The following is a 19,822-nucleotide window of genomic DNA, read 5'->3' on the forward strand; positions in this document are numbered from 1 at the left end:
GCGCTCCGCAAAGCCTTTCTCAGCACCACTTCTGAATCCTTCTCTTTGACAAGTCGGACGGTCGACGTCATGGTGGAGCTTCGCCATGAAAGTATCATCTCGGCGGAGGGTTGGCCTGTTCTTGGCGACAGATGAGGACAGCGGAAGCCAAGAATTGGGGGACCATGAGAGTCCGGGCCAAGGAACATGTGCTATAGGACATAAGATGGCGTGGGGCGTCCGAATCGACGATGAGTTTTGGCTGGGCGGAGTGATGGTGTTGAGGCGGAAAAGGTCTTGGCCCAGTCTTAGCTAGGGTTGGCTGGCGTGTGAATCGGCAGACGCATTCCGAACTGGTTCTGCGCAACCCGAGTGACCTGCTACTCCTCATTCGGGCTTGTGCATCATTTGATGGGTGGAGAGACTTCCTCACGAGGTAAAATCTCGTGTGTGAGGGACAAGCTCAAACTTCACGTTTCAAGTATTTCCAACGCTGCTTGGGACGATCTTCAGAAAGATTTTGGAAAAGCTACAGTGCGTAGGCAAAAGCATCTCAGTCTCAGCTCCCCTCAGAGCTTAGCCCTAGCTTCATCCTTGACGACCACGCCTCTGTCCTTCCCACTCCTCTCTTTGTCCCTCAACACCCTCCTCAGAATCTTACCACTAGCACTCTTCGGTATTTCCGGGATGAACTCAATCTCCTTAACCCACTTATGCCTCACCTTCTTCTCCTTCACAAAGCCGATCAGTTCCTTCCCTACAGCCGTATCTGCCTGCACACCATCCTTTAGCTTCACGAATGCCTTCGGCAGTTCACCTGAGTAGTCATCCAGAATACCCATCACAGCTACATCCTCAACCTTGTCGTGGCCGAGAAGTAGGTCTTCGAGCTCTGCTGGAGCAACACCGATGCCTTTTACTTTGATAAGCTCCTTGATGCGGTCTGTGATGTGAATCATTCCCTCTTCGTCAATCAAGCCTTGATCGCCGGTGTGCAAGAAGCCGTCTTCGTCGAAGGTATCCCTCGTCGCTTTTTCGTTGTTGAGATAACCCATGACGACCTGCGGTCCTCTTGCTAGAATTTCTCCCACTTCACCCACATCACCTTCGGTCCCGTCTTCTTTCAGTATCTTGACCTCGGTTGAAGCGCAGACTGCACCTCCAGAATGCGCGTACTTGTACGCATACTTCTCCGGGGGGTGAGCCGTAATACAAGAACAACTCTCGGTCATGCCGTAGCCTTGCTTAAAACCGGTGTTCGGGAATTTCTTTTGCAACAGCTGGATGATCTCCTCGCTCAAGGGCGCGGCGCCAGAGGAAAATCGGGTGACGTGCGAGAGGTCATACTTGTCGACTATAGGGTCGCGCACCAGTCGAATCAGAATGGGGGGCACGAGAAGGAGCTCTCCTAGCTGATACTCTACGATGGTGTTGAGCATCCCCTCCATCGTGAACTGCGGCAGCATGATCACTTCTGCATTTAGCAGGATGGGGAGGTGCATCTGGTGTACAAGTCCGGTGATGTGGAATAACGGAAGGACAGCCATAATCTTCTTATGGGTATTGGGCGTGATCTGCTCGATTTGCAGACACTGTGCAATTACGTTTTGGTGGCTTATCATGACAGCCTTTGGCAAGCCCGTTGTACCCGAGCTGAAAGAGAGAAATCCGCAGACATCCTTGTTTTTCTTTCCAGGTGGCAACTTGAATGCTGGAGCTTGACCTTGTTCTCCGTATGACTGGCCAACCTTGATCAACTCCTGTATAGTAGTGTAGCCAGGGACTTCTCCTTCGAGCAGAAAGATGTTGCTTTTTGGTAAGCCAGCCGCCTCAGCGCTTTTGCTTGCAACTTCCATGCTACCCGGAGTGGTCATCAGAAACTTTGCATCGGCCGTCTTAAGCGCAAAAGCCATCTCTTCAATATTGTAAGCAGGGCTCGCTCCGGAGATTTTAGCTCCCGCTCGCAAGCCCGCAAACATCGCCACGGGATACCATACGGTGTTCTGACTGAACAATGAGATTGTCTCGCCTTCTCGGAGGCCGTAACGCTTGACTAGTGCGGTTGAGATGTATGTAGAGTAATTCTTCACGTCTAGCCAGCTGACGCGTTCCTTGGTAACTGCATTCTGGAAACCATTGAGCTCGTTGGGTGGGAATTTGTTGATTGGCGAGTATTTTGAATCAAACAGCCAGTCCCAGTCAGTGAGTTCCGTAGGCACTGCCACTAATCAGCTTCATTCTGCGTGATATCATGAGAGAATAATCGTACAATCAATCGGCGGCTGCCTTGATTTAAAGATGACCATTTTGACGTTGTTCCAGTATTGGTCTCCTGTGTCCAGTTGGAAACGGCGTTGCAAGGCCAGCAGGCTTGGACGGACAGAGTGCGGGTTCCTTCATTGTGTACATTTTACGTGTATTTAGCGCTAACGTTTGCCTCGGGGTAGAGCGCAAGTGACCGCAGATATTCATGATGCACGAGTCGATTTGGTGCGGGGAAAGGGATCGTGGGGAGGGGAGCGGAAGCGTTTGGCGCACTGGAGAAGCTATCCGAAAGAGGAAGAGATCGTCACGCACCTCCACCGCGTCGTTCCTGCTTGTAGCCGAGCACAGCGCGGACTACGGAACATCGTGACGGCATTTGCGGAATAATGGAACCAGAAAAGGATATACGAATCACCCTGATAGGCGCTGGCACCATCGGCCTCTCCTTCGCGGTCTTCCATCTCTCACACCTCCCCGCACCATCCCACCTTGCAGTCTATGACACCCGTGCGAACGCAGACCAATACATCCGCGACAGTCTCCCAAAGTTTTTCAGCAAAGACTCCACTTCACTATCAAGATCCGACGTCAGAATCGCAACCTCCCTCCATGATGCTGTCTCCAACGCAGACATCATCCAAGAATCCGGGCCCGAAAATCTCCAGATAAAGCAAGACCTATGGGCCGAAGTCGAAAAGCACGCTAGCAAAGATGCTCTCCTATGGAGCAGTACAAGCGGTATCCCCGCCTCACAGCAAGCGCAGAAGATGCAAGACAAGACACGCCTTCTCGTCGTCCACCCTTACAATCCCCCGCATATCATGCCACTCCTTGAGCTTGTCCCGTCCCCTTCCACGTCTGAGGCTGTGATACAACGCACGCAGAACTTCTGGCGAGCTCGGAATCGCGTGCCTATTCACATCCACCAGGAGACTACGGGTTTCGTGGCCAATCGACTGGCCTTTGCGCTTTTGAGGGAAGCAATCCACCTCGTTGATGTGGGCGTCGTGTCTGTAGCCGAACTCGATAAGATCGTTGAGACTTCAATGGGCCCCAGGTGGGCGGTTGCAGGGCCTTTCAAGAGCTACCACGCGGGCGGTGGACCAGCGGGGTTGGAAGGCTTCTTTAACAACATCGGAGAAACAGTACAGGGATGCTGGAACGATGCTGGAAAAGTTAACGTTGGGGATGGATGGGAAGACAAAGTGTTTGCGCAGGCTAGAGAGGTTTATGGTACGGTAGACGTTGCGGAGAGGGATAGAATCACACGCAGATTGTTGGATGTGCTTGAGGAGGAAAAGGGGGAGAAAACACAGTCAGATGGACCATCAAAGTCGTGACATACAAAAGCTTTGTCAAGATGGATTGGACAAGATAAATCGTCGTTCTTGCACATGTTTACATTCATACATCCCTACAACTACAACCTCGACAAGTCGCGTACTGGCGAGCTGGCTGCGTGACCTTCGTAATAGGCTTGTCCATGCAGTATTTTGAGCATTCCGAGAGTGATAGTGCATGTAATGCACTCAGATTGGGCTTTTTGCCAGTCGGCGTGTCGTGCTGAGACAAGCTCACTGCTTTGCGAGCTTTCCGAAGACGTTATCAGCCTTGGAAACTGTTCAGATGTCAGACTAGCACATGAATCGATCACTTAAAACATACCATTCAGTCCCGTGTTGTCACTCTCGACGTGTGCGTCCTTGACAGCGCCGTTCTCGGTGACGAGGGCGTATCTCTTGGAGCGGTCACCACCGAAGATGGCGGCGCCGTCGAAAGACAGATCAAGCGCCTTCGTGAAGCGAAGGTCGGGGTCAGCGAGGAAGCGGATCTGACGATGGTCAATATGTATTGCTTTTGTTCGAACATTGGTGACGTACTCCACTTGAGCCGGTAGGGTCGAGGGATTTCGCCCACGCCTTCATACTGAGGACTGTTAGGAGATGCAAGTTCACATAGATCAGTTTCTCCACACTCACACAAACGCATCATTGACTACAGGTAACAAAGTCAGTCAAGGTTGTACATTTCACGTCTAACAGGGGCACTTGAAGAAATATCAGAACAACTCACCCGAGACGACGAAGACACGACCGGCATCCTTGAGCTCCTTTGCGTTGATGTAGCCTGGGATATGGGACTCGCTGCATGCGGGAGAGAATGCTGCGGGTACGCCTGCATGACATGGTCAGGTGATGTCTCTAATGGGGGCCAATACTCTCAGCCTGTACCAATTATCAAGCCCTTCCCGCTCTTGAGTTCATCGGCAATCTTGACCTTGTTGCCAGGCGAGCCCTCGTGCAGTTCCACATCCGGGATCTTGTCGCCAATCTGGACGAAGGCCGGGGATGAGGCGTGGAACAGGCGGCGAGGAGCAGCAAGGGGCAAGGCGCGCGGCAGTCGGCGAGCGGCAAACATGGTGACGGAGGTAGCGGTGGCGGGCTGAAGGTGGTGTGTCTACGGTACAGCACTACGGCGAGCGTGTGAGATGTTTGGGATGGAGACTAGCGTGGTGGACGTGGGATTACCGCCGGAGTGGCTCGCACAGGGAGTAAAGATCGACAAGCGGCCATGCCCGATCGGGCCGTGATTTGCGGGGCCCTGGGCGATGGACCCCAACCTCGCGGTGAAGGAGCTGGCGACGGCGCCTCTGACGACGGCCGGCGAGTGCCCGGAATCATGGCAGGCCGTCGCAGCAGGGCCGCTGGCAGGCGTCGGGCGACTGCGCGCGAGATTGCCTTCTATGGGCCTGGCAGCCGCGTTCCGAGACGATTAATTGCGACGTTCTCTTTGCGTCCGGGATCCGCTTAGCCCAGTCTCATTCCGTCATTGCTTGGTCGCACGCAGCCGGCCAAAAACCCACAGCAATCCCGGCAGGCCCGCGGCGCGCCGACGAGCTGCTGCCGAATGGGCGTGCGGATGCTGCTGGCCCTGGCGTTGCGCAGCAGGCGTCCTGGCGACTGGGCGCGCTGTCTTTGTGTCGCTGATTTCGGCGACGCGAGCACAGGCGAGGCGAGGCGAGGGGCGAGCGCCGGGGTGCAGGCGGATGCTGGCTAATGGGCCGCTGCACTGTTTCTTTCAAGCCCTCGAGAGATGCCCTGTCCTGGGCTGTCCTCGGCACGCTTCTTTCTTAGCTCTCGCTGCAGACCACTCAGCGCCACCAGCCTGCCGTCACGGCCGCCGCGCTCTGTGCATTCCTCAACCTGCTTTAGTCCCAGATACCCACCCGCAAAACCTTAATTCACCCTTCTTCGCCAGGCTCCTTCTCGCTCTCGTCTAGGACACCTTGGGACTCTTCCGACATAGGTTCGCAGCGCATGACCGCAGGCTCATGTGCGAACACCCTGCCCTCCGCCATCCCGCATCAGACGTCACAGGCCGAAGACCGCACGGGCGGTCACTGCAAGGCGGCTGAACCATCGCGCACCGTCCGGTTGGTGACAGCACGAAAACCATCGCAACGGTTGCGAAACTCCCTCGCCGAGCGCTGTAGTTCGTAAAGCGACTCTACTTGGTACCCGGGAAAGAGTTGGCTATCTGGAAAGCGCGCTAGCCAACTGTCAGAGAGAGCGCCTCTTGCAGCCATGGAGAGCCAGTCGCAAGGCTCGAGCAGCAGCGACTTTGTATGTAAAAAGACGACATGCCATCTGGACAAGAACTAACGGTGAATCAGGTTCGCAAGCTGTACAAGTACGTCGAGATGCGGCGCCGGTTGCTGGACCGTCTCAATTGCTGATGCGCGCGACAGGATGCTCGAAAACCCGACCGACGAGAACGTTGTGCGATGGGGAAATGACGGCGATAGCTTTGTGGTGCTAGAAGTACGTCGTGGCACCTGCCATGGTTCGCACGCGGGACGCTGACCCATGGCCAGAACGAAAAATTCACAAAACACATATTGCCCAAGCACTTCAAGCATAGCAACTTTGCCAGTTTCGTGCGCCAATTGAACAAGTACGACTTTCACAAAGTGCGCCACAACAACGAAGAAAACGGACAGTCGCCGTACGGGCCTGGGGTAAGGGTTTACCTGGGTGCTCCTTCCTTCCAGGAGTACTCGCGCATGCGCTGGGTGAGCACGACTAACGGTTTCTAGGCTTGGGAGTTCAAGCACCCGGACTTCAAGATGAACAACAAGGATGCGCTTGACAACATTCGACGAAAAGCGCCAGCGCCGCGCAAGACAAACCAGCCAAACGAAGAGATGATAATCCCCGCCCAACAGATGGACATGATGAGTAACCAGCTCGTCGCGACGCAAGCGCAGCTGCACGCCCTCGAGAACCGCTACAACGAGCTCAGTATCCACCATTCTATGCTGTTGCAGGAGGTAATCGGACTACAAAAGACGGTCGTCAACCATGAGCATGTGATGCAAAATGTCATGACCTTCCTGCACAACGTCGACGCACAGCGCCGTCGCGATAGCAGGCTCGGTAACCCTTTTCCTCCAAATGGAAACCAAACGCAGAACGGAAACGTGGATGGTGCGCAGAATCAGTCCAACCCATCTGCCGAGGATGACATCCCTGCCTCACCTTTGCAGCACGCTTCTAAACTGTTGAGCGAGACCAATGCGGATGTTATGTTGAACCCAAGAAACCTGGAACACATGAACGAAATCACGATGCGGATGAACGGAACACTCACTACGCCTCCTCCGGACCTTATTCGAAGTGTAAGACCCGCCAGCCGAGGGCCTCCGTCGGCCGGCAGCTCTACCAACTCGTTGCGCCTCGGAGATATCGACAACCTTGTGTACCCGGTTGGACAGACTAATGGGATTGACCCCATGTACAGCGAGCACATCAATAATATTCCTTATAGCATGCCACCAAAAGCAGCCGATCCAACCAATCCACAGTTTCAAGAAACCCGGAAGAAGAGCGCTCAGGTTGATCCAGGATGGGTACGCCAGCCCCAGATTTTGCTCGTTGAGGATGATCCAACGTGCCGCCGCATCGGCAGCAAGTTTCTTTATGCATTCCACTGCTCCATCGACAGCGCTGTGAGTTACACGTCTACCGTTGCAGTCAATATGCTAACATCTCTAGCTCGATGGCCTGGAAGCGGTGAACAAAATGAATGCTGGATCGAAATATGATCTCGTGCTCATGGACATCATCATGCCTAATTTGGACGGTGTATCGGCGTGTCATCTAATCCGGCAATTTGATAACACACCCATCATTGCTATGACGTCGAATATTCGAAGCGACGATATCTCTATGTATTTCCAGCACGGTATGTTTACACAACTACACAAGCTGTTGGACACGCACTCACATTGTTAGGTATGAACGATGTTCTTCCGAAGCCGTTTACCAAGGAAGGTCTTCTACACATGCTGGAAAAGCATCTTGCACATCTCAAGAAACCCATCTCGCACATGGACGGTGGAATGGTCGCACCCCAGCCTCTGGCTTCGACAAGGCAGGTTTTGAAAGAGGAGGAGTCCCCAGCTAAATCCCCTGCAACTGCCAGCTGGAACTCGCCAAATCCAGTCCCCGGTGTTTCCCCCGTAGCCACGGGCATGTCGGAAGAATACTTGCATGCTGTGCATGCAAATCCTGCGGCATATGCGGTACAAGGTGTGCCCGGAATGCCACAAGGCAACGTACCCTACAATACGTCTCCGCAGATGCCCATTCCCGGCCATGCACAGCAACAGACTGGGCATAGAAGACAAATTTCAGACATTTCCGGGGGAGAGAACATGAACCCAGCGAAACGGCAACAGATGTACGCTAATGCTCCATTGCAGCCAGGTCCCCTGAACACAATGCAACGGCCGCGTTGAAGGAAGCAAGAGGCGTTAAGGAAAGCTAAATTCTCTTTGCACTTAAATCCCGCAGCGCGCCTGCACTGGAAAGCACCATTGGGCGGTGAAGAAGACGCCTGGTAGCTCTTTGGTCGGAGATGACGCCTCGAAGATGTTTTTCTGGTGTGGGATACCACGGCTGCTATGCCGATCATGCTTTCGTTTTTCCATTCTGTTCTCTCATTGAGACCATTTTCTCTGATAGAAGAACAGTCAAATCGACCGGAAAGTGGCCTAGCGCCATGGTCAGGTGTCATAGATGCAGGCGAAGAAGAGGGGCGTTCTTGGGGATGTGCGGAAACGCCCGGAGCATACGGCCTAAGCAGATGCAAGATATCATGAATGTAGCGCAATTTGTAGCATTTGATAGCATACTGCGTACTCTACTCCCTGCTGTTGCCAGCTTGACGTAGTAGACATTCTGCACGGGGCAAATCCAACCAGCTTTTGCAATTTCACATGCTTTGTCGTAATTAGGTTGGTAGCGTGCGGAAGCAGATCCACCGACGGTGAGAGGGAAGCATGGCACCCAGATGCTAATGCATGTACAGCAACCATAACCGGAAAACGGACTGTTTTCAGAATGTCTCCATACTGCGACTGCTGAAGTGTTGAAGTGTCGTTGCAACAAGCATCAGCATGGTCGTCCAGGGTCGAACAGACCGCGCAGTCTAGACCTCCATCGCCACACGTGAAAGCCAGAAAGTCGACGTCGACCGTGACCCAAGCAAGGCCCCTGCGGCAAGCCCGCAAGCCCCACCTTAACCTTAATCCGTTTTCTGGAACTCGCTGGGGCCGTGACGCACAGCTTTTGGTGCGGGTTTCCGTGGGCGTTCCTGAGTCATCACCAAATTTGGCGTCGCGATACATCCCACCAGAAACTCGCAGCTACCGCCCCACCAACGCACACCTCGGACCGCACAGCATGCCGCCCAAAGTCAAAAAGGGCCAGCCGGCTGACAAAGCCAGAGCTGGCGAAGAGGAGCGCGAGAACCCGCTCCAGGCGGTGGTACGAGCTGCCTGTGCCCGCCCGTGGAAGCTATGCATGCTGACTTGGTAGATACTTGCCGACCCATTCGAGACGCGGTTCAGCCCGTTCACGCTCGAGCGCCCACGTGTCAGTACACACAGTCGCATGCGCAGCGCATTGCTGACAGCTACCAGTGCCTCCTACCTCTCGCCAACACCCCGCTCATCGAATACACCTTCGAGTTCCTCGCAAACGCTGGTGTGGAGGAAGTCTTTGTCTACTGCGGCGCGCATAGGGACCTCGTTGAAGAGTACATCAAGAAGTCAAAATGGTCCTCGCGATCCTCGCCCTTCTCAAAGCTGGAGCTCATCCAGTCGACCTCGTACTCGATTGGCGATGCGATGCGCGACCTGGACACACGCGGTCTGCTGGTGGGTGACTTCCTCATGGTGTACGGCGATGTGGTCAGCAATCTGCCGCTGGAGTCGGCACTCGCAGCGCACAGGGCGAGACGCGCAAAGGACAAGAATGCGATCATGACCATGGTGCTACGGGAGGCCGGGACAACCCACAGGACGAAAGCGCAGGCCACGAGTCCGGTGTTCATCATAGATCCCACCAAGGATAGGTGCCTCCACTTCGAGCAGATGCCGAACAAAGACCAGACACACTTTCTGTCCATCGACCCCGAGCTTCTCTCTGACCACCAGGAGATTGACGTCCGGCAAGACTTGATCGATTGTGGCATTGATATTTGTACGCCAGACGTGCTGGCGCTTTGGAGCGATAATTTCGATTTCCAAGCGCCCCGAAAAGGCTTCCTGCACAGCGTACTGAAGGACTACGAGCTAAACGGCAAGACAATCCACACGCACATCGTTTCCGATCACTATGCTGCGCGAGTTAGAAATTTGCACGCATACGACTCCGTGAGCAGAGACATTGTATCGCGATGGGCATACCCGCTATGTCCTGACAGCAATCTCGTGCAAGGTCAGTCATATCGATTACAAAAGGGAAATATCTACAAAGAGGAGGGCGTTATACTAGCAAGGGATTGCGTCATCCTTCCGAAGACAGTTATTGGCCGTGGAACAAGCATCGGAGACGGCAGTGTGATCAAGAACAGCATCATAGGGCGACATTGCATTATCGGCAAGGGCGTGAACATTGACGGCGCATACCTGTGGGATTATGCAAGCATCGGAGACGGCTCGACTATCAAGAAATGTATCATTGCAGACGAGGCTTCGATAGGGAGGAGATGCACCATCGAATCTGGAGCTCTAATTTCGTACGGGGTCGCGATTGGCGAGGGTACTACTATCCGCGGGGAACACAGAATTACCAAAGCAAGCAGTAGAAGAAATCTGGACGAGCCGGCCATTGACAAGAGCACGGACGCCACGATTGTCGGCGTGGGTGGGGTTGGGTTTGAATTCCACGACTCGGACGAAGAAGATGAAGATGAGACCGTTGATGGACTTGTCGCCACTGCTCCCATATACAACCTCGCAAACTTGTCAGTTGAATCGATATCTACGCTCAACTCGGAGTCCGAAGACGATATCGACTTTGAATTCCGGCACGACCGATCCGCTGCGAGCAGCTTCCGCTCTGTTGGCTCCGCGGACAGCCAGCACGCCGCCAACTTCGATCACGATGCCTCAGCCAGCATATACGATTCGCTCGAGCAAGGTCACGAGTCTGCAAACATACAGCTGGAGTTGACGGCACTGCGCATGAGCACAAACGCTTCAGACCACCAAGTGCGACGCGCAGTCGTCGTGGCTTTCGTTAAACGCATCACAGCGCTCATTAAGTCTGGAACTAGCATACGGGAGGCTGTCGCGCAGGTTTTTTCGCAACACAAAGATCTGGTGAATAATACTGCTCGTGTGGCCTTGGAGCATAAGCTAATCTCAAATCTTCTTTAGGTCGATCGCTCCATATTCGATAAGACCAGTTCCAGCAAAGTCGACCAAATTGACTTTATGCTGCTGCTACAGGCAGATCTTGCACATCGGGACAACGGCGACGCCATACTGCTAAGTGCAGCAACGAAGCTGGTTGAGCTGGAATGTATCGAGGACGACGGTGTTCTGCAGTGGTGGGAGGACGCGAAATCGTCGGAGAGTGAGGAGCTGGAGAAGGTCAAGGGCAAGACGCAGCAGTTGATCGATTACTTAAATGAGTCTGAGGAGGAGAGCGACGAAGACGACGAGGATGATGAAGACTCGGAGTAGTTTTATACCACGGAGACAGCATGAAGGATATCATGTAGTAATGCGCTGCACGGATTCGATTTCTACATGAGTGATCGATGAGACTAGACTTTTGGAGATAAGTGCTGCCTGCAATCATGGACAGATGCAAAAGTGGGTTCCTGGCGCTGTGGTGGAAGAGGCGCTGCCTGCAATAGTAAGCTCTGCCTGACTGGCGCCAGGCATCCGCACGCCGAACAATATGGTAGTCACCACTTTGCTGCGGATGAAGCTCTTCGATGACCGTTAGATCTCGAATGATCGAGTAGACCATCATGATCTGTCTGCGTAGTGTCTTGGATATTCGAAAGTCCCCAACGGAATAGAGAAGTGGTGGTGTCGAAGGTTCCAAACCTGGACTCCGCGCGTGGATGCGTGCAACTAGCCCATGCTGTATGTGGAGTTCAAGCTCAGCTCGACCGCAGTTGCCTGCGGCTTGGACCTCACGAAGGTGGCGGTTAAGACCTGGTTGGGCTTAGCGCAAGGTGCCCGCATCCCGCCGAGTCGTGACTGCCCTGCTGTTCCAATGTCTCAACCCGACCTGAACCTGTGACTCTGTAAAGCTGACCAATATTGCACCCGGCTTTGCTTCTCCTTCGCTCCCTTTCGCTGCCTGCCGCCACTCAGCCCCATTTCATTTCCTTTCCCCTGTTGATTTCGCTCGCAGCTGCTGGTCTCGTCATCGCGGCGGGATCGGCTCTCCCAGAACATCACCACGCCGCCCTCAACCGCTTCCCGCAAGCGAAAGGCAGACGATATAGCAGACCACCTCGCGCCTTCCACTGCTCCCCCGAGCAAGAAGCAGACACCAGACACCGCAGTCGACCTGCCCGCCACACCGGTCACGACGACAGCCTCACCCGCCATGGAGTCCGACGATGACTTCAACAGCTCGCAGGCGAGCGGTGACGATTTTTTGGACGACCAGGACAGCGATCTGGGTCTTGAGGATGGTAAGAATTTCTATAAACTGAGCTATGGCGGGATTTGTTCTGACGATATGGTGATAAGATTCCGACTTCGACATGGACCAGGATGATGTGGGCTTCGAGTCGCAAGATAAGGACATGGGTCCCCGAAAGCAGGCGTACGAGGTGGATTTCAAGGTCTACGACCCTCAGCAAATACAAGCCTCGCAGGACAAACAGATCGACGAGGTGTCGAGCATCCTTGGCCAGCCGCCCGAAGCAACCGCAATCCTACTGCGCCACCTGCGGTGGAACAAAGAGCGCTTGATCGACCGATATATGGACAACCCAGAGCAGGTTCTTGAGAACGCTGGCCTAGGGGAGACTGCGGCGACGAACCCGCCCAAGATCAGCAAGGTCGCGGGCTTCGTTTGCGACATTTGCTGCGAGGATGATGCAAACCTGGAGACATTTGCGATGAAGTGCGGTCACCGTTTCTGCGTGGACTGCTACAGACAATACTTGTACACTAAGATCAAAGAGGAGGGAGAAGCAGCCCGCATTAGGTGCCCCGGAGATGGGTGCAACCGGATAGTAGACTCCAAGTCACTGGACCTACTCGTAGCGGACGAACTCAGGAGTCGGTACGTTCACAGTGCGGCTTGTTTCCCGCATCCCTTCCCTCTCATAACTCATATTGGGTGGCACATGTACACTACCCTTATCTTCGATGTGGCGCTGACGCAAGCTTACTCAGGTATCACGAATTGCTCACCCGAACATACGTGGACGACAAAGACAATCTGCGATGGTGCCCCGCGCCGAATTGTGTATATGCTGTCGAGTGCGGTGTTAAGAACAAGGACTTGATGCAGATCGTACCTACCGTCCACTGCGAGTGCTCTCACGACTTTTGCTTCGGTTGCTCGCTCAACGACCACCAGCCCGCGCCCTGTGCTTTGGTCAAGATGTGGCTAAAGAAATGTGAGGACGACTCCGAGACTGCCAACTGGATCTCAGCAAACACAAAAGAATGCCCTAAATGCAACTCGACCATAGAAAAGAATGGTGGCTGCAACCACATGACGTGCCGAAAATGTCGTCATGAATTCTGCTGGATGTGCATGGGTGTGTGGTCTGAGCACGGAACCAGCTGGTACAACTGCAATCGGTTCGAGGAGAAGAGCGGCTCAGAAGCGCGAGATGCACAAGCCAAGAGCCGGCTGTCGCTCGAGCGGTACCTGCATTACTACAACCGATACGCCAACCACGAACAGTCAGCGAAGCTGGACAAGGATATCTACCTCAAGACGGAGAAGAAGATGCAGCAGTTGCAGAACACGACAGGCATGTCGTGGATCGAGGTTCAGTATTTGGATACGGCGTCACAAGCGCTGCAACAGTGCCGACAGACCCTCAAGTGGACCTATGCTTTTGCATACTACCTAGCTCGCAACAACCTTACCGAAATCTTCGAAGATAACCAGAAGGATCTAGAAATGGCGGTCGAGAACCTAAGCGAGATGTTTGAGAAGCCTATCGACCAGCTCCAGGGGCTGAAGGTCGATATGATGGACAAGACTTCGTACTGCACTAAGCGGCGAGTCATTCTCTTGAACGACACAGCAGAGAACCTCAAGCAAGGTGAGTCAAGATCCGATGTGAAGGCTTGAGGATGTTGCTAATTTTATACCAGGCAATTGGGAATTCAACGTCAAGTTTTCATGAGCTAGCCCCTAACGCAATGGAGCGGACACACTCCGGCCGTCGCCCATGCCATCACGACTTTTCCCTTCACGATACCTGATAACCTAAACATTTCCGTTTCCCTTGATTTACATGTACAGCATGGCTTGGTGCATCTTTGTTCTCTCAGCTCATCTTTTGATACGCAGTAGCTGGTTTTCGCCCAAGATCAGGATAGCAGTGGCAGAGAGGAAGCCGTCTTCGATGACCCCCGGAGAGGATGGTGGGTCTACAACGAGTAATAGTGCGCTGGCCGAACTTTTGAACGCTGTTGGGAACGGTACGGGTCGGAATGAAGGGCTCGCGTTTTTCTGACTGTTGAGCAGGATTAGTTTTCATGTCGAAAGGTCGCGTCGGTTTAGCAGGCGGGCATGCATAGCATCAGTCGGTTCGTGGTTAGCGAAATAGATCTGGCAACGAAGGATTCAAGGTGTGATGATTCAGTTGTGATGTGATGGTGATCAGCAGTATCGTGGAGTAACTGGCTAGCGTGAGAGCCGGGGCATAAGAGTCGCCCGTGTACCTGGATTGTGAGCTTCATGCTTCTTCAGCATGTTGGGTACGGTCTAAAATGTCAGTGGCACGACTAGCGATGGTGCGCTGTGTGTCTTTCTAAAGCTTCAAATGAAAGCTGTTCATGGGCGCGCTCCTGCTGGGAGATCGAAACCCCAATTCGAAGCGTCCAGGTGCTTCCGCCTCCACCAACACAAGGTGATGATGGTGCTAAACACCACCATCGTCCTGCGAATTAACGCTAGCGGTGCCTGAAAGGCATAAAAGGAGCGCTGGTGTCGCGAGGTTGGTCCTTCACACTTCGCCGTTCCTATAAGAGGGGATCAAAACTGTCTAACCCTGCCCTGCATGGGAAAGCGCAGGCTCATGATGGAGTTGCCTTTGGAGTCACCTTTTCAACGGGATACATTTTGGTGGATCGAACGCTGGACTGCTTATGCTGCGAGTATTTTGCCGTTACCCACACATGCTTCTCGTGGCGTTTCACGTCATAAGAGTAGCTGCGCCTTAGAGGGCCTTTTGGCTTGAGGCTTTCGTGCATGCGCTTTCACGTGGTGGCAACTCTGGGAACCCAGACCGATGGCAGTTCTCGTGCTTGCACTCTATGTAAAGCTGTGGCGAGAATCTGCTCCCTCCGGTAAGATCTTGGTCACTGCGACGCGTGACAGAGAAGAAGTAACTTGTATCGGTATGGAGTGTTGGACATTAGCTAATTGCAGCGCTACAGTCATTACTTCGAATAGTCTAGCTGCAGGTCTCCACTCTCGGTGGTGTTGAGAGTTGTGTTAGACATCTGCACAACATTGTACCGCGTTTTTACAGTGACAATATAGTGCATCGGAAATCACCATGCAATTCCCTGATGCATTGCTATTGTACCCTGTTGAATTACTGACTTGCAAGTCCAGCGGGATGAGCAGATCTACGCGGCGGGTTAGCAGATCGCCAAAGTGGCGTGAGACTCAGCTCACGCCCCGCGCATCCAGCTAGGCGACCCAGGGGCGGTGGGAACGGTACATAATCTGATTCTCCTCTCCTCTCTTCACTTCATTCAGTTGAAAGCCGATTTCGTCGATGTCAACATAGCTTTGCAAGTGTTCGCACAGCACTTTATAGACTCTACTCCCACCGCCAAACACGACAATATGAGTGGGAATGAAGAAACAAAGAGAAGTAAGATTAAACCTATGTGCTTCGTTTCGGTACAAGGTTCGCTAGGTACTACGGCACAGCGCACAGCCGCGCCCAAACTTCATCTCAATTTGAGTGAGACGCTGCCCAGAAACTTCAGAATACGGTAACGCTCTCAACGCCTCCTGTCCGTTCGAGAGTCAGGTCTGTTGGACGAAAGCAAAAAGTGAAAGTCCTATGCCCCCTCGAAGAAGGCACTAATATACACATCTTCCCCCGTCCTTGTCGCGTCCGCGTCGATCCTCATGCTCACTTCTTTTAGAATTTTTTTTTGCATTGTTTCTTTATGTTCTGGTATCAATTTTGTTTCGGACCGAGCGATTATACAGTCGCAGCCTTGGGCTCTGTGACCGTCTCAACCTCGATCTTGGGCAGCGACGAGCCGGTGCCGCCAAGGTCTGTTTTCCGCGCGTTCGGGTTCTTGGTGTAGTAGTTTGAGATGGCGGACTTGATGGCGTCTTCGGCGAGCATGGAGCAGTGCACTTCTATCGTCAGCAAGTGTCCCTCATTCGCAATCTCCTCGCACTAGGTGCAACTCACGCTTCACAGGCGGCAGGCACAGTTCCTTAGCGATCTCGGTATTACGGATCTTGGCAGCGTCCTCGAGCGTCATGCCGCGCACCAGCTCGGTCAGGTAGCTGGAGCTCGCGATGGCGCTGCCGCAGCCGAAGGTCTTGAACTTGACGTCGCTGATGGTGTTGTTGTTGGGGTCGACGCGGATCTGCAACTTCATCACGTCACCACATGCGGGGGCGCCGACGAGGCCGGTACCGACGTCGGTGTCGGCCTTGGACATGGAGCCGACGTTTCGCGGTCGGTTGTAGTGGTCTAGCAGTAAGAGGAGGTTAGCTGCGCGTTCAACGATAAGCTTCGGCCAGGGTCTCGGGACGTGCCATCAGGCGATTGAGCCCACGGGCGCCAGAGCATGCGCAGAGGGCGACTCATCTTTCTCGTGGTACTGCCGCCTCGAGCTGACGGCGACTGTGGCGGGTGCAGCTGCTGCGCGGACCGGGGAAGCGATCATCGGACGGGCGCCGGTGGCGACGATGCGGCCGGCCTGCGGCACGACTGCTGCGACTCTTCTGAACATGGCTTAGGTTGTGTAGAGGGTATCGACGTGCTGTAGAGGTGCGTGGGGATGGCGGTCAATGGTGTGGAGGTGGTGTTGGAGGGTTGGGCGTGCAGAGGTGCGAAGGCGAGGTTAGTGACGGCGATGCGAAGAAAAGGCCGTCATCGCCGAACTTTCGCCCGCGGGCGTGGGGTCAGTGGGCCGTGGTCCGAGCGCCGAGTCATCGTTACCAACATGCTGTTGCTATCTTATCTGATCATCATATCGTGCATTGTATCCCGTCGTCAACCCGGCTGTCCTGTCTATGCTTCGTTGTGCTTTCCAGTATGATGTTTGCGCCCGCTCCGAATCCAACATGTTGACACCTTCCCGCCGTCTCTGCGCCGCCCGCAATGCTAGTGCTCCCCAATATGCAGGACCCAGACCCCCCGCTTACAAACGCCTAAAGAAATACACATAGGCAAACTTCTTCATGTCTTCCACATCTGCTGCCTTGGCCACCTTCTCGTCGTTGAAGAGCACCCAGGCTGCAGATTGCTCGTCGGGGATCTGCTTGCGCACGAACGCGACATAGTGCCTGTTGCAATGGTTAGTAGACGCCGTAGATGGTTCGAATATGGATCCTTACCCGGCGTGGATAGAGCTGCCCTTGTGACAAACAATCGACTGCAGCTGGAACTTGGCCGGCAGCTTGTCGCTCCCTGCCAATGTCTTCTCTTTCGCAGCCGTTGGTTCCTGTCAATCCCCGTTAGTACACTCTCAGCCGACACCGGCATATTCGGCCTTGTCGGACAAATTACTTACCTCCGAACTGCCGCCCTCGTCGAAATCTCCTTGAGCATCTGGATGGCTGAATAGCCAGTCCACAGCTCGCTCCATGTCGCCTCCAGTCTCCTTCAGTGCCTGTCGTGCCTGTGGCGCGCTGAAGCCCATTGCACCCAGATTCTCAATCTTCTCAGGGTCAACAGCTGATGAAGCTCCACCACCAGAGCCACTGCCTGCATTGAAGTCTACTGGAGTATCGATATCAGGATCCTCCATGTGCGCAAATAGCCAATTGGATGCAGCCTCCGGATCCGCGTTTCCAGTTGCGTGCAAGGCCTTCTCGCACCGGACTCGGGGGAAACCCATTGCTTCGAGCATGGACAATGCCCCTTCGTTTGGCACCCACTTGCTTGCCGCACTGCCTGTGTCGGCATCCTCAGGAAGTAGCTCCTCATCTGGCTGGAGACCCTTTGATTTGTATGTGTCGAATGAGAAAGCCTCGTCACCAACGATGACTGGTACGTCTTGTTTAGTCGGCACCCAGTTTACAATCTCGAAGCGACGTGCGTTCACTGCCAGTACCGCAGGGAAAGTCTTGAACAAGCTCTTCTTGGTGAAGCCTGCCTTGCTACCGCAGGCCTCACAGGTAAGCTCGACTACTTCATCAGCTGTGAAGATGTCCAAGCATTCCTTCAGCGTGACGGACTCAAACTCCTCTTTGGGCTTCTCCTTGCCTTCGCTGTCCGTCACTTCCATCGAGTCGTCCTTAGGTAGCCTTCGAATGGGAACTGGGATTGATATGTTCTCTTGCTCATCATCTCGATACCGAACCTTCTTGCAGTTGAGGCACTGTAAGCGCTGCTCCATGACAAATCTGAAGGCGTCGACTGGGTCTTGGGCGGGTGCCACATGCTGTGACCTTGAGATGAGCTTCAAGAGGTGTAACAACAACTCGAATGCATCTTGCTGTCGCATTGTGGAGAACTCCTCGTGGCCGCGTCCGATGAGGTGCTTCAGCATGGCAGGAGCAAGTCCTTTCTGGTGAGGAACCTCTGGGGTATTCTCCGATACGATAACATCGCTATCAGGCTTCGAGTAACGCCCTGACAGTAGACCGTCGGCGATCTTTCGAAGCTGAGTCTCCAAGTCTTCGGCAGGCTGGGGAGCATCTGGTGGAGGCTGGTCCGGAAGGTAGTAGCGATCCGCGAATTCGGGCATGGCAAACAAAGCCTGCAGCGTGCTGTTAAGATAGCAGCTATTTCCAAGATTCTTCAGGCCGGTGAAGTTGGGCCCAAACAGCGGCTTCAGCTCCTTGCCATCTTCCGTAGTCATGGAGAACTCCCACAAGAGATTCTGCTCCACCTGCATCTCGGTCAAGCTCTTCTCCGTCTTGATTCTGTCCTTGATGTTGATGCCCCAGTGTGCCAAGTGGTTGGGTAGCTCTGGGTCGACGCGCTCCTCGTCGCAGGCATAGCAGTAGATGTCGGCAGTCCCGTCAGCGGTCAAAGAGCCAAGCTTGACAGCCACAGGATGACCTGAAGATTTCGTGTGCGCCACGCCATGGGAGTTGCCGCCGATGCCGCCGAATTGCTGTCGCCCGCAGCCCAGGTTGCCGCATGACAAGCAGAGCCACAGGTTCTCCTTGAGGTCGCACGAAGAGCACTGGCCCAGGCCCTGGGGCTCTATCTGGCGTGCCGCATCCTGCTCCAGACAAAGTGTGTGCTCGCATGCCGTCATCTCCTGCTCCCACGCCTTGACTTCCTCTTGCCGCGCGAAGGTATTGGCCTTCAACACTGCATCGACAACCTCTGAGAGCTTCCCCGAGCTCTTGTCTACGCCGTCGACGCCGCAAGCGTAGCACTTCACGGCCGTTGTTGTGTCATAGCGGTCGGCCTCGGTCTCGGCGGCAATGGCGAGTTTAGAGACCTTCTGGGGAGGCTCGTCGCGTTGGACATGTTTGCGCGTGCGCTTGATGTTTAGGACGAGAGGGTGGCTTGTCTTGGACGCGTGGAGGGAGGAGTGGTTCCGCTCGCTCGTGCAGCCGCCGTTAAAGCAGAACAGGCAAACATCGAGGCCGCTGGGGTCATCCTGGGTTGTGTAAGTCTACGTGAGCCTGGGAGCACCTGGGGTTCACATATCAGCTTACGATAGAGTCGAAGCATTGCGTACAGTCCTCGCGATAGACCGACTGGTTCGGGCCTGGAGCGCGCAGCTCTGCGCCTGGTCAGCTTTCCAACGCGTTCCTGGGACGAAAGCGGGGCACTTACCCGCCGCGTTGACATGCGTGCAAGCCATTCGAGCTGCTGCACGCCGGAGATTATTGGAGACGTA

At 54.2% G+C, this 19,822-nt stretch overlaps 7 protein-coding genes across 7 annotated transcripts; 3 read left to right on the forward strand and 4 right to left on the reverse strand.

The window, feature by feature from the left end:
* Window positions 1–517: 517 nt before the first annotated feature.
* Window positions 518–2,568, reverse strand: CC84DRAFT_1122784 (4-coumarate-CoA ligase 2). The gene is made up of 2 exons (XM_018175642.1): window positions 2,249–2,568; window positions 518–2,197 (listed from the first exon to the last, which is right to left on the reverse strand). Exons 1-2 carry the CDS (start codon window positions 2,283–2,285, stop codon window positions 549–551), a joined length of 1,686 nt encoding a protein of 561 aa, XP_018033867.1. The 5' UTR covers window positions 2,286–2,568; the 3' UTR covers window positions 518–548.
* A 62-nt stretch (window positions 2,569–2,630) lies between these two features.
* On the forward strand, window positions 2,631–3,584 carry CC84DRAFT_1260650 (uncharacterized protein; the record flags this gene model as incomplete). Its single annotated transcript, XM_018185000.1, has 1 exon — window positions 2,631–3,584. One exon carries the CDS (start codon window positions 2,631–2,633, stop codon window positions 3,582–3,584), a length of 954 nt encoding a protein of 317 aa, XP_018033868.1.
* CC84DRAFT_1165733 (AhpC/TSA family protein) lies at window positions 3,561–5,028 on the reverse strand. Its single transcript, XM_018178785.1, has 6 exons — window positions 4,476–5,028; window positions 4,318–4,419; window positions 4,224–4,239; window positions 4,125–4,170; window positions 3,910–4,075; window positions 3,561–3,862 (listed from the first exon to the last, which is right to left on the reverse strand). The coding sequence occupies exons 1-6, from the start codon at window positions 4,660–4,662 to the stop codon at window positions 3,819–3,821; spliced, it is 561 nt and encodes a 186-aa protein (XP_018033869.1). The 5' UTR covers window positions 4,663–5,028; the 3' UTR covers window positions 3,561–3,818.
* Window positions 5,029–5,828: 800 nt separating this feature from the next.
* Window positions 5,829–11,281, forward strand: CC84DRAFT_1095396 (heat shock transcription factor 2; the record flags this gene model as incomplete). The annotated part of the gene is made up of 11 exons (XM_018174613.1): window positions 5,829–5,867; window positions 5,918–5,934; window positions 5,993–6,065; window positions 6,119–6,262; window positions 6,341–7,252; window positions 7,299–7,488; window positions 7,539–7,986; window positions 9,035–9,074; window positions 9,126–9,182; window positions 9,230–10,915; window positions 10,973–11,281. The coding sequence occupies 11 exons, from the start codon at window positions 5,829–5,831 to the stop codon at window positions 11,279–11,281; spliced, it is 3,915 nt and encodes a 1,304-aa protein (XP_018033870.1).
* A 124-nt stretch (window positions 11,282–11,405) lies between these two features.
* Window positions 11,406–13,880, forward strand: CC84DRAFT_1188214 (ankyrin repeat and IBR domain-containing protein 1; the record flags this gene model as incomplete). The annotated part of the gene is made up of 4 exons (XM_018180978.1): window positions 11,406–11,456; window positions 11,967–12,252; window positions 12,311–12,851; window positions 12,965–13,880. The coding sequence occupies 4 exons, from the start codon at window positions 11,406–11,408 to the stop codon at window positions 13,878–13,880; spliced, it is 1,794 nt and encodes a 597-aa protein (XP_018033871.1).
* Window positions 13,881–15,978: 2,098 nt separating this feature from the next.
* Window positions 15,979–16,492, reverse strand: CC84DRAFT_1148974 (iron sulfur cluster assembly protein 1, mitochondrial precursor; the record flags this gene model as incomplete). Its single annotated transcript, XM_018176653.1, has 2 exons — window positions 16,198–16,492; window positions 15,979–16,139 (listed from the first exon to the last, which is right to left on the reverse strand). Exons 1-2 carry the CDS (start codon window positions 16,451–16,453, stop codon window positions 15,979–15,981), a joined length of 417 nt encoding a protein of 138 aa, XP_018033872.1. The 5' UTR covers window positions 16,454–16,492.
* Window positions 16,493–16,950: 458 nt separating this feature from the next.
* Window positions 16,951–19,673, reverse strand: CC84DRAFT_1165737 (cysteine proteinase). The gene is made up of 3 exons (XM_018178786.1): window positions 17,531–19,673; window positions 17,355–17,461; window positions 16,951–17,303 (listed from the first exon to the last, which is right to left on the reverse strand). The coding sequence occupies exons 1-3, from the start codon at window positions 19,226–19,228 to the stop codon at window positions 17,159–17,161; spliced, it is 1,950 nt and encodes a 649-aa protein (XP_018033873.1). The 5' UTR covers window positions 19,229–19,673; the 3' UTR covers window positions 16,951–17,158.
* Window positions 19,674–19,822: the final 149 nt, after the last annotated feature.

This window comes from Paraphaeosphaeria sporulosa, assembly GCF_001642045.1.
Source record: "Paraphaeosphaeria sporulosa strain AP3s5-JAC2a unplaced genomic scaffold CC84scaffold_7, whole genome shotgun sequence".
In the NCBI taxonomy this organism is placed as follows: domain Eukaryota; kingdom Fungi; phylum Ascomycota; class Dothideomycetes; order Pleosporales; family Didymosphaeriaceae; genus Paraphaeosphaeria; species Paraphaeosphaeria sporulosa.

What these genes read in the sequence shown, in the direction of transcription:
- CC84DRAFT_1165737 (XM_018178786.1), bottom strand. Translation starts at nt 19,228, where the DNA reads ATGACGGCATGCGAGCACACACTTTGTCTGGAGCAGGATGCGGCACGC. An exon ending in ACGAGGGCGGCAGTTCGGAG is followed by an intron (nt 17,462 to 17,530) that starts GTAAGTAATTTG and finishes GGGGATTGACAG; the next exon opens with GAACCAACGGCTGCGAAAGA. An exon ending in GGCAGCTCTATCCACGCCGG is followed by an intron (nt 17,304 to 17,354) that starts GTAAGGATCCAT and finishes CCATTGCAACAG; the next exon opens with GCACTATGTCGCGTTCGTGC.
- CC84DRAFT_1122784 (XM_018175642.1), bottom strand. Translation starts at nt 2,285, where the DNA reads ATGGTCATCTTTAAATCAAGGCAGCCGCCGATTGATT. An exon ending in AAGGCAGCCGCCGATTGATT is followed by an intron (nt 2,198 to 2,248) that starts GTACGATTATTC and finishes GATTAGTGGCAG; the next exon opens with TGCCTACGGAACTCACTGAC.
- CC84DRAFT_1165733 (XM_018178785.1), bottom strand. Translation starts at nt 4,662, where the DNA reads ATGTTTGCCGCTCGCCGACTGCCGCGCGCCTTGCCCCTTGCTGCTCCT. An exon ending in CGGGAAGGGCTTGATAATTG is followed by an intron (nt 4,420 to 4,475) that starts GTACAGGCTGAG and finishes CATGTCATGCAG; the next exon opens with GCGTACCCGCAGCATTCTCT. An exon ending in ACCCTACCGGCTCAAGTGGA is followed by an intron (nt 4,076 to 4,124) that starts GTACGTCACCAA and finishes GACCATCGTCAG; the next exon opens with ATCCGCTTCCTCGCTGACCC.